The sequence below is a fragment of the Ochotona curzoniae genome, unplaced genomic scaffold (genome assembly GCF_017591425.1).
Source record: "Ochotona curzoniae isolate NIBS_2020 unplaced genomic scaffold, NIBS_Ocur_1.0 scaffold_3835, whole genome shotgun sequence".
Classification (NCBI taxonomy): Eukaryota; Metazoa; Chordata; class Mammalia; order Lagomorpha; family Ochotonidae; genus Ochotona; species Ochotona curzoniae.
In genome coordinates, this window is record NW_024467114.1 from 1,641,603 (window position 1) to 1,653,982 (window position 12,380).

Sequence of the window (12,380 nt, forward strand, 5' to 3'; positions counted from 1 at the left end):
GCATGACCAACTGTAGACCTGGGAACATGACCAGACTGGGAACATTGGAAGATGAACAGCGGGGTGCCAACAGGAAGGCCATGGAGCTCACTGCACACGGGCTGCTCTGGCAGAGTTTTAGTCAGTTACTTTGGAGAGGTGACAGGTGCAGGTAGAGATAACTGTAGCTTCCACAGATTCATTCTTGTACATCATGGGGCTTCTAATCTGCTTATGTACTTTGTAGTTTATTGTACAAACTAACAAAACTTGGCAAAATGTGAATCTGAAAGTTACAGTTAGAAGCGACACCACAGGCCCCTGTCCTTGGGGTACTTACTACTGCAGATCTACGAGACGAACAATCTACATGCAGCCTGCTTACAGGATTGAAATCGCACAGCAAATGGATACAAACTAATGTGCAAAAATTCTGGCATATAATTTACATGTTCAACAGGTTTATTATTAACGGGTTTGTGATAAACAGAAACTGTTGAACATATAAATTACATAATTATCATTTGTTAGCATTTACAGATTGATTTCTATGGTGCTGATTCTCTCTGTATGTCTATACAGCTATATGGAAGGGCAGCCCTCTGTAAAGGGGAGGCCAGCAGAGAGGTAATGAATTCATGTATTTCCATTCGCTACATCACTCCACAAATGCCATCGAAAGCATTTGGGAACTCCACGAGGTTTCTCACTCAAGTGGGTAGCAGCAAAGCATGCATCTGGGCCATCCCCTGAGGCCTCCAAGGGCATCTCCTGTCAGGAAGCTGGACAGGAAGCACACAGTAGCCAGGACCTGAATCATGCACTGTACCACTGATGAGAGTGTCCTAACACCACAATGCCTCATCAGTTCAGGACAGACCAGCAAAGACTGGATGCTCGGTGGTCTGTGCGAGTGGGAGGGGCAGCTTTAAAGACTAGAGTCTCCGCAGGCCTAAACACGCAGACAGGACAGAGGAGACCAGGTGAGCAGGGCATTGTTTTCAGCAGCAAAGTCTCCTGAGTAACAGTGAACAAGGAAACAGCCATGACATGTGAAGGTCTGCATGAGACTTGAACTGGATTTTCCCCCATATCCTTTCCACGAGGGCTGACACGATGCCATAATTTCAGCAGTTAGATGCTAAACAGAAAACACAGCTGAGCCTCTTGACTTCTGATTGTGTGGCAATTTGACATAGAACCAAGGCCACCTCCATCTCCCACCATCACCACCACCCCAGGCAGCTGGACTGCCACTCTACCTCCCCAGCCACCACCACCAGGCAACTGGATGGCCACCTCCATCTCCCAACACCACCACCACTCCAGGTAACTGGACAGCCACCTCCATCTCCAACCACCACTACCACCCTAGGTAACTGGACAGCCACCTCCATCTCCCATCACCACTACTACCCCAGGTAACTGGACGGCCATCTCCATCTCCCACCACCACCACTACCCCAAGTAACTGGACGGCCACCTCCACCTCCCAACACCACCACCACTCCAGGTAACTGGACAGCCACCTCCATCTCCCACTACCACTACTACCCCAGGTAACTGGACGGCCACCTCCATCTCCCACCACCACCACCACCACCCCAGGCAGCTGGACGGCCACCTCCATCTCCCACCACCCCAGGAACTGGATGGCCACCTCCATCTTCCACCACCACTCCAGGTAACTGGACGGCCATCTCCATCTCCCACCACCCCAGGCAGCTGGACGGCCACCTCCATCTCCCACAACCCCAGGCAGCTGGACGGCCACCTCCATCTCCCACCACCCCAGGCAGCTGGACGGCCACCTCCATCTCCCACCACCACCACCCCAGGCAGCTGGACGGCCACCTCCATCTCCCACAACCCCAGGCAGCTGGACGGCCACCTCCATCTCCCACCACCACCACCCCAGGCAGCTGGACGGCCACCTCCATCTCCCACCACCACCACCCCAGGCAGCTGGACGGCCACCTCCATCTCCCACCACCACCACCCCAGGCAGCTGGACGGCCACCTCCATCTCCCACCACCACCACCCCAGGAACTGGATGGCCACCTCCATCTCCCACCACCACTCCAGGTAACTGGACGGCCACCTCCATCTCCCACCACCACCACCCCAGGCAGCTGGACGGCCACCTCCATCTCCCACCACCACCACCCCAGGCAGCTGGACGGCCACCTCCATCTCCCACCACCACCACCCCAGGCAGCTGGACGGCCACCTCCATCTCCCACCACCACCACCCCAGGCAGCTGGACGGCCACCTCCATCTCCCACCACCACCACCCCAGGCAGCTGGACGGCCACCTCCATCTCCCACCACCACCACCCCAGGCAGCTGGACGGCCACCTCCATCTCCCACCACCACCACCCCAGGCAGCTGGACGGCCACCTCCATCTCCCACCACCACCACCCCAGGCAGCTGGACGGCCACCTCCATCTCCCACCACCACCACCCCAGGAACTGGATGGCCACCTCCATCTCCCACCACCACTCCAGGTAACTGGACGGCCACCTCCATCTCCCACCACCACCACCCCAGGCAGCTGGACGGCCACCTCCATCTCCCACCACCACCACCCCAGGAACTGGATGGCCACCTCCATCTCCCACCACCACTCCAGGTAACTGGACGGCCACCTCCATCTCCCACCACCACCACCCCAGGCAGCTGGACGGCCACCTCCATCTCCCACCACCACCACCCCAGGCAGCTGGACGGCCACCTCCATCTCCCACCACCACCACCCCAGGCAGCTGGACGGCCAGCTGTGAATGGCTGTTCTGCCCTTGGCCTGTGCCACTTGAGAACACAAAGAGGAGGCAGCCTTCCTCAGGGCGAGGAAAAAGTTCTTCACTACAAATCAGTCTGAGGATCCTGTAATCTTTGGTTTCCCAATCTTTAAAATTGTGAGGGAAAAAATACCTGTTCTTCTGCCACTCATTTTTTTTTTTTCTAAACAGCATGAACTGAACAATGGTTTAAAAGCAGCAAGGCATTCGGAGTTCCAACACTGACAAGAGGAGGCAAAGGGAGGAAATCAGGGGAAATGATCATGGACAACCTTTGTTTTTTTTCTCTGACAAGGAGATTATTTCTGGGATATGCAAAACTACTGAAAGCCCAGCATAACTCATGCTGAATTCAACTCCTAAACTGCAGACATCAGCCTAAGAAATTTATATTAGAATGGCTAATTAGTTGAATGCTTTTACTGTGTTCCAAACATTCTGCTAAGCACTTTGCATCTCTTATTTAATTCTCAAAATAGTGTAAGAGAATTACCATTAGTCCCGATTTAGGTATAAAGGAATGAGAATTCTGGAGTTTTATACAAGCTGAACATCTACTGGTTCTTTTCTTATGTCTTTTATTTTTACTTGAATTACATGAAATGGTCCTTACCATTATAAATAACTACTGGTATGTAAATTTTATAAATAAGCATACACAGTCATAGAAAGGACAGTGTTTCACACTGGGTCATAGAACAAGTTTTTGCTAAGATTCGAACCCAGGAAGTCGCACTCTGGAGTCGTGAGTTCTGAGTTCCTCTGTTGTATGTGTTCAAGAAGTGAAATACATTGGGTAATCAGTTCTGTGTTGGGCTATGAACTGTTGGTGCAAAGTTCATTAATTTAGTTTTATGCTAGCTTTACTAAAACATTTATACAATCTAAAATTCATTTGAATAGTGTTTTAAGAGGTCATTCTTAGAATGATTTACATAAAGCATATAAAGCAAATGACATGCTTGCCTAAAATTACAAAAAAAAAAAAAATTCCATTTCTTTGAGGAAGGATTGTTGACTAGCAATTGTATTTTACTTTGATCAAGTTTGGGGTTTGTTTCTTAATGAACTAGATAAACAGAAGTTCAGAATTGGTGAAATGCCACCTGTGGGTGGAGCTGAGCTTTTCACAGCTCCCTCAGTGCCAAGACTTAAACATGTACACACCTAAATGTATAGCTAATGGTCAAAAGTAGGTACAAATATATTTGATTCTCAGTAACACGATTTCCCAAGATATAATTTCCAACGAGTTATAAAATAATTCAAGACATCTCTCCTGCCTCCAGGCTGTAGACCTGTTTATGCAGGGGCTGTTTCTTGTAACATAGAAAATTCATTTTTACATATCTTCCCGTTTCATTTCAGACACTATAACCCATATATTGGGTTAGACTCTGTGGCACGGCACGTCAAGCTCCTGCTTGGGGTGCCACAGCCTGCGTCACTGAGTGCCAAGTTCAATCCTGGCTTCTCCGCCTCCCGCCCAGGTTCCTGCCAACGTGCTCTGGGCAGCTGACAATGGACCATGTGGGAACCAAGACCGCTCCGGGGCCCTGCCTGTCCTGACCGTCTCAGCTACTGCAGCACTTGGGAGATTGAACCAGCGCCATGCAAGATCTCACTTTTCCCCTCCCTCTGTCCAAAACTCTGCCTTTCAAATAAAGATAACCAAATAAATCATAAAACAACGTGTTAACAATCATCAGGTTATTTTGACAGAGAAAAGAGACATATTACGCAATTATCAAAGTGATACATTCCTTTTGGCTAAAAGTTATCTTTAAATTCAGAATAAATTGCTGTTACTCAGACTAATGCATGGAAAGAAATCCTAAAGCATGTTTACAAATAGGTTTATCATTTCTACTTTTTTCTAAGAAACTGCAATTTCAAAATAACACCTTATTTAATTATTATTTTATGAGAATAAACCATGACAATCCTGGCTGTTCCACCTGTGTGCCTTTCCTTCTTTGGAACACAGAACCTCTGACACCACCCCATTTACCTCCGAGTCGGGCCCTGATGGAGCTGTCTGGGACTCCTCTGGAATTCCACCTCGTGTCCTGTTGCAGTTCTTCGGAGAGAACTGTGCGCCTTTTCATGGTTGTTTGAAATCCCGTGTCTGGTCTGGGAACTCGATGCTGAGGCTTCACATCACTGACACCAACCAGGTTAGGAATGGTTCTGCCAGTGCCAGGCTTCAGATCAGCATCGCCACCAGGACTCATGAGCATGGAGCAGCAGTCCCCTGGGGGCACATCATCTCGCAGAGGAAACAACGGGTAAGCTGGTCCATACGGCGGAGGGTAGGGGTGGTGCAGGTGGTAGTCCGGCAGGACCGACGGAGGGTAAGGATGAAATTTAAGAAAGGCAGGGCTGCATTTATTCTCAAATCGGACATAGTTATGTCTGTCCTCCACTCCTTTCACAAAAGGCATGTTGATTTTTCTTAAGAGATTACAGTAGTGTGGATAATCTGTATCGTTCAGGGCCTTCGTTCCGGAAAGGATGAATCTTTCCGAAACACTTATCTTTCCGGGACCGTCCTGCTGCCCCATAGCATGCATGACCTTTGTTGCTACTTTTCTGCTGAATTAAATTATTTCTGATGAGTATTTCAACTATATAAACTCCTATATTTTCAACAGGGTTAATCAAGCATGAATTTGATCCAGCCTTCTAATGTATATAATTTTCTTAAGTTAATTTTTTTTCTACCTAAAGAGAGGGCAGTAAAGGAAGAGCAGGAATAGACACACCCAGCAGTGTCCTCGTTGCTTGGCAGCACACGGAACTCTCAACACACTGAACTATTTATTGTGTAAGTCGTAATGTCATTCTTAGAATCTCAAGATGCTCTTAGAATGATTTCCACAACATTTTGATCCCCAGTGGTCAAGACGGCTGTGCTCATTTATTTCAGTTTTCTGTAACTTGCTGTTTCAGTGTGTTAAATGACAAAGGATTATAAAGCAGCCACTCCAGCGACAATAACCATACACATTACAAAATATATTAAAAAATGCCTGTCACTAGGTATTTGCTTGCCAGACAAAACCATTAACACTATCTAAATAAACGTAAACTCACACACTGTAAAAGGTAAACATGTCTTAAAGCTACAAAGTATATCTAATTTTTAGGGAAAAAGTCACAAATAGGTCATCCTTTTCAAGCTCTAATTGCCTTGATTTCCCCGTATGCCATCATGATGGCCAAAGTGAGAGCACTCAGGACTTGAAGCTCATCTCAGGAAACTTCACAAGAGTCCTGGTTATTTACCTAATGGCAAAACAGTTTTCTTTAAATCATCAAGGATTAGTTACTGATATGCAAAATAAGTTTCACTTAAATTGTTAATACATCAGTTTTCTTAAAAGTTGCATTCTAATTTGGCCCTACAAGGGCACATCCAACTTTAGGTCTGGGATGGAAGCCAGAGCAACCCTCTGCAGCAAAATACAAGCAAGATGTCCGCTTGGGAGATGCAAGCGCAAAGCTAAAGCCGCCAACAGCGACAGGGCAAAGGGTTGCGGCATCTGCGGGGAACAGGAACAGCTATGTTGCACGGAAAAGCCTCAGCAGCTGCCGCCCACCTCTAACCAAGCGGGGCTGTTGGAGTAGGGCTGAGATTCCGCATCCCAAGTGGAGACCATCCAGCGGCCACCCTGCCTGCCTCAGCATCACCATTTCTCCAGGATGAGAGGTGGCAAGGCCCTTGCCAGGCATTCTGACTCATCAGCGTCATGTCTGCACGCAGCTGACTTCCCCCAACAGCAAGCACGTGCTTTCAGGGTAAAGTCCATTGGACACGCACGCGTCTCTGCCCAGGAACTGCACGTGTCTGTGCAGCACTGGCAATGCCCACGGCGTCCACGTGTCCCTCAGCACTGGTGATGCCCACGGCGTCCACGCGTCCCTCAGCACTGGCGATGCCCACTGTGTCCATGCGTCCGCCAGCATTGGCGATGCCCACAGCGGCCACGCGTCCCTCAGCGCTGGTGATGCCCACTGTGTCCATGCGTCCCTCAGCCTTGGCGAAGCCGGCGCTGCCTCGTGCTTCCTCGCCCCCAGTGGGCACCGGGGGGCCCACCCAGCAGTGGGGTCGCGCCCCTCAAGGCTGACGGCCCAAACAGGCGGTTCGACGTTCCTAGCCAGCGCCAGAACCTTGGAGCAGCCCATATTCTCGAGGATTTCTCCTGGAGGCCGGTCCCGAAGACCCAGGCTTCCCCCAACCCTGCCGCCTCACCGACCCAGCCGCCGCCGACCCCACCAACCGCCCTGGCGGAAGTGGCGGCGCGTCCCTCAGGTGTGTCGCCTGCCCACTTCCGGCGGGCGCGCGGCGCCTAACGACCGTCTCCGTGGGCGGCGTCGGCGAGTGAATGGCGGCCTCGGCCGGCGGCCGGGCGCGGCGGGGCGGGCGCTGGCTCTCCCGGGGCGCCGCCCTCCTGCTGCTGCCCGCCCTGCTGGCGCTCTCACCCCCGTCAGGTGAGGTCTCCGTCGGGGCAAGTGAGGGCCCGGCCAGGGGAGGCCCCGGCCTGTGGGGCCCCGCCAGGTGAGGTGGCGGCTCAGGTGAGCGCCGCCAGGTGAGGGGGCCCCGTCCCGTCGCGGCACGCGGCCCCGGTGTGTGCCCCTCGTGGGCGCGGGTGTGCAGCACGGGGCGCTGGCATCTTGCACCTGCTCTTCCCGTACTGACTTCCAGCTTGCAGAAGGAACGAAGCGGTGGGGAGTGCAGGGAGTCGGGGAGAAGCAGCGTTGTGTTGTGTTCCAGGCTCTCTTAACTTTAGGAAAGTCTTTCCAGGAGGATTGTTTAAAAGGAGCATGAAAAGCTCAGATTCGGAAACAGCCAGGGGCTTTGGAGTGCCCTGTCTGAAAGAGCTGGTTGTTGACAATGACTTTTTTACAGAAGTCACAGTGTGTTTGGGAAGGATGAGGGCCAGAGGGCCAGGGATACAGATTTTTCCATGCACCGCATCCTTTCCTAAATGCCCACAAAAGCCAGGGCTGGCCCGGGCAGAAGGCAGGAGCTTGGCCCTTCGTCAAGGCCCACTGCCCGGTGGCTAGGCCACCTGCTGCCTCCAGGGTGTTCTGAGTGGGAGCTGGATCAGAAGCAGGTAGGGACCCCCACCCAGGAACCCTGATGGGGGCTGGAGGCCGTGCAGGCAGCAGCTGAGCAGTGCCCCCCAAGAACCATCCAGGGTTCGTGATCTGGTGCTAGGTAGAAAAGTGTCCGAGTTAAAACTTGCCTTTCTGTGGTTCGGGGATGATGCTAGGGGCATGACGGCACAGGCGGTTGGTGTCTTCCTCTGTTAGCCATGAAACAGTTTCCCTGTGAGGCTCATCGTGTCAGTCATTCAGCAGCAGCACACAATTATTAAGATTTTACTGTGTGTGTAGGGATCATGTTTGGTATCAGTTCCCCATAAATGGATGTTGACACTGGTTCCAGTGGTAGTGGACCTTACAATCTGATTTGGAAACCAAGAGCTGTGTGCGAAGAACCGTAATGCAGCAGCACATGAATGCTGTGAGAGTGGCCCGGATGACCGTGGCATTAAGAAATCAGGACAAACAGGCTTTGGGAGAAAAAAGGGTCTGTGATTTGGGCTACAAAGCCTGGGAGAGTTTTAAATTCTGAGGATGTTCTAGGTGGACCTAGAAATAGGCAAACGTGAGGTCTGTTAGATCCAGACAGTGGACGACTTTCCTCAGACCTACGAAGGGAGGAGAGTTAGCGGAGCAGTGAGGCCAGTGCCCCAGGGGACTTGCGCAACCCCCCTCAAGACCAGGCGGTCATACTATGCTATTCGGATTTGTTTTTGGAGTTTGTAATCAGGCATATGGTTAACTATTTTTTTTCTTTTGATTTCTAATAGTTGAACATTTGCTTCGAGTACCAAGAGGTTTCCGCTTGACTCAAGATGCAGTGAAAATAGTGGGCTCGACGAACTTCCCAGGTATTTAAACACAGACTCTCAACGCTTGTAGGACTGTTTTTAGCCTTGGTGAAAGTTTTATCCTTCTTGTCCAAAAGGCTCAAGCTTCCCCGGATGTGAATTTGTATACACTCAGAGTTATTTTTATCCGTATCTAATTATGTGTGCTGTAACTGCAAAGAATGTTTCTAAAAGTTATCTAAAGTTTCATGTACAGCTTTTGCTTGTTTTTGATGTTATAAAGATAGTGATTTTGTCAGATTTTTTAGTAGTCATGTGAAGTGTGGAAGTGACAACTCTATTTTGTGTTTCTAAAAGTTGAGACAAATTCACTTCCCATAAAATTCTATCTTTAATGTGTATGATTCAGTTGTTTCAGTTTAATGCCAAGTAGGGACAGCTGCTCGCACAGGCAGCAGTTGCACTTCCTGTTACTGGCTGTGCCCACCCCTGAGTGCTCCAGCATCACACAGGTGTCTGTGTAAGCACCTGTCCTGCATGTGTCTTTGGGTCTGGATTTGTCCCGAGTGTGATGTCCCTGAGGTTCATGCCGTTAGAGAGCGTGTGGGTGCTCCACGGCCTGTGTGGTTGCCAATGACCAGAACATTCACTGCCCTTGTGATTGCTGTTGCTGGTATTGTCATCCTACTGCGTCTTCAGTGGTACCTCATTGTGGCTTTGGTTTGTGTTTCCGTAAAGACTGATGTTTATATCTCTTTTCATGTTTGTTAGTTTTTGGCCATGTAAGTATCATTTTTATAGAAATCCTTAGACTCTTTTGCCCTCGGTAAGATCTGCCTGTTTGTCTTTTTGTTATTCAGTTGTGGACATGTTTTAGTCTTTTTGGCACTGGACATCTTTGAGGTCTATGGTTTTGCAATGTTTTCTCCCATTTTGTGGATTCTGTTATTACTTTAACATGTGAAGCATGAGTTTTAAACTCTGCTAGACAATAGCTTCCATTTTTTCTCATGAGCCAGCATTAGGGAAGGCGTTGATTCGGTTACAAGTGGTTCAACATGCTGGTTTTTTTAGCTGTGTGAGTTTACTTATGAACTCAGCTCTGTTCCACTGAGGTGTCTCTGTGCTAACATCCTGCTGTTCAGCTTATTGTTCTTGTGTAAAATTTGAATTTTTAAATGTGAATCCTTCAAACTTGTTCTTTTCACATTTGTTTTTGCAATTCTTGGTCCCAGGAATTTTGTATTCATTTTTGTAGAATCAGCTCATTAAATTTACCAGAAAAACCTGCTAAGATTTCAATAGGAATTGCCTTTAATGATGAGGACAATTTGTGGTAACGTATGAAGTTCTGTAATCTGTGGACATTCAATGTGTTTTTGTTTGTTTAGTTTTTCTTTAATTTATCTCATTGTTTTGCAAATCCTACATTTCTTTTGTGAGTTTTATTTCTAGATATTTTAATATTTTGATGATATTATAAATGACAGGATTTAATTTATTTAATTTCTGTGTTTTTAATTTCCAGTATGTAGCAACACATGATATTTTTGTATCAATGCATGCTGTCATCTTACTGAACCAATTTGTGACCTTTATTTCTTTGAGAATTCCTTGTATTTTCTATGTATTAAGGAATACAATTATAAATTATGTGCAAGTTTACATGAAATTCACAAGTAAAGTTTCATCTGTTCCTTTTTACTCTTACTGCCTCATGTATTTCTTTATCATTTTAGCCATGATCTTCTCTGATTATATTTAAATGACTAACTTTTAAGTCTTTGTCCAGTAAGTCCGATATTTGATCTGCAGTTTCATTTGCTGTTTTGTTCCTTGCATGTTTCATGTGTTAGTGTTCTAAACAATGTGACCTCAGAATTCTCTTGCCTCTTCCCAGGGTAATTTTTTTTTCCTGAGAGTGTTTGCTTGTTTAGTGCCTTTTCTTAATTAAGTGTATACATTTTTTTCATTCTTGATCATGTACAACCGCCCAATCTTTGCTCCAATAGTCAGGCTGATTATTGAACAGACTCGCATTAAAAACTTGGAGTTTTAGGCTGGCTGACTGCGCATTGTGAAGTTTTCTAGTCTTTAGGCAGGCTGCTCACTGCGCTACTGAAGAACTTGGTCTTTCTAAGCCTGTGCTCGGCCTGCAGTACAGCTCCAGGCATGCCCTGGCTTTCTCCTTCACTCGGAATAATCAGAATACTGCACAGTTCCTCTGGCTACTACTCATCGGCTTTCTTCTTTTCTTCCCCTTAAATGAACTTTTTAGTTAGCCAGTTGTCCTCCCTGCCTTTACCTATGATATGTGCTGGTGAAAGATCAAGAAAAGATAGCATAGCAAGTGGGGTCATCTGAGAAATTGCTGCCAGGCCATACGGTGACAGGCCTGTATGCAGGAGGCTTTAGGCTTCCTGTATCTTCTCTGCTTCCTGCGGTGTCTGACAGCATATTGCTCTCATTGGCTTTCAAGGCTGTCACAGGTCACAGTGCAAGAGAAAATGCTACACACTTGCTCTTCTTGCCAAATTTTTAACTTACTGTGGCTGCCGTGACAACAGCTCACAGGCCAAAGCAAAATGCCCCACAGATGTGGAGGTCTGAAGTCTAGAAGTGAGGTGCTTTTAGTGTGGTTCTTTCCTGGAGGCAGTGTGGGAGGGGGCTGTCCCAGGGCTCCATCTGGGCTTGTGGGAGGGGTCTGTCCCAGGGCTCCATTCTGTGCTTAAGGGACCATCTTCCACTCTTTATGTTTTCATATCATCCTCCTGAGGCGAATGTTGCATGCAAACTCTCCCCATTTTATGTCATTCGGCTGGATTTGGACCCAGTCTGATTACTTAATTTTATTTTGATTTGCATTGTAAAGACTTCAAGTAAGTGCACATTCTGGTGTACTGAGGTTAGCAATCCAACATGTGAATTTTTGGACAGGTGTATATAATCAATCTGTAGTATTGAGGTTCAAGTTTTTGCATGAATGTTTTCTAGATTGCGGAAAATATGTATTTTTTTTGTTGTTATTGGGGGAGTTCTGAAAGATGGTTGTCATGACAACTTCTGCCTTTTCTCTTTAGTTTTACAAAAGATAATTTTTGAATTTCCTTGCTCTGCCATTTTTATTTACTTTTATTATCACTTTTAAAAAGATGTGAAGATATAATGTGGTATGCATCTCTACTTCCCAATCAAAGATGGACTCCTAATGAAAGTGTTGGATATATCTCGACAATAGGATGCTGGGCGTTCCGCCATTGTCTGTGCCAGCAATATCAGGACACACTCACATAACAGAATAATGGACTTAGGATTGCTTATGAAGGAATATAGGAATATACTATTGTAATAAAATGGGGAAAATCAGTTGAGAGGAGAGAATTTGGGGAGTGATACAGAAATCCCAGACCCTATGGAATTGTACCATAAAATTCAAAATAAAAAAAAGGAAAAAAGAATAAAATCTGAATTATAAAATAATTATCTATTAATATTTTCTTGGATAATATTAGCTAAATTTATTCTAATAATGGATCAATATTTAAATTCAGTAGATAGTACTACAATTACAAGTGAAATATTATGTGCTAATTTACTAGCTGTGGCATTATAATATGATCAATATCTGATATTTTCTGCCTGGAATTTTTTCAGCCTTTTTTAGGTCAGTTCTAGCTTTATTTTTTTTTTAA

The 12,380-nt window shown here is 47.0% G+C and overlaps 2 protein-coding genes across 3 annotated transcripts in view; one reads left to right on the top strand and one right to left on the bottom strand.

Annotated features, from left to right (window-relative positions):
* SPATA48 (spermatogenesis associated 48) overlaps nt 1-6,476 on the bottom strand; it is a 32,800-nt gene extending 26,324 nt beyond the window's left edge. For both annotated transcript variants that reach the window (XM_040965015.1, XM_040965016.1), the window contains exon 1: nt 4,797-6,476. In XM_040965015.1, coding sequence (XP_040820949.1) covers nt 4,797-5,358 — 562 coding nt within the window. In that variant the 5' untranslated portion in view covers nt 5,359-6,476. The remainder of the gene's footprint in view (nt 1-4,796) is intronic.
* Nucleotides 6,477-7,173: 697 nt separating this feature from the next.
* The window catches only part of LOC121145578 (zona pellucida binding protein), a 34,045-nt gene continuing 28,838 nt past the window's right edge, over nt 7,174-12,380 (top strand). Inside the window, exons 1-2 of the mRNA XM_040964494.1 lie at nt 7,174-7,279; nt 8,668-8,748. Of these exons, the coding sequence (XP_040820428.1) occupies nt 7,174-7,279; nt 8,668-8,748 (187 nt within the window). The remainder of the gene's footprint in view (nt 7,280-8,667; nt 8,749-12,380) is intronic.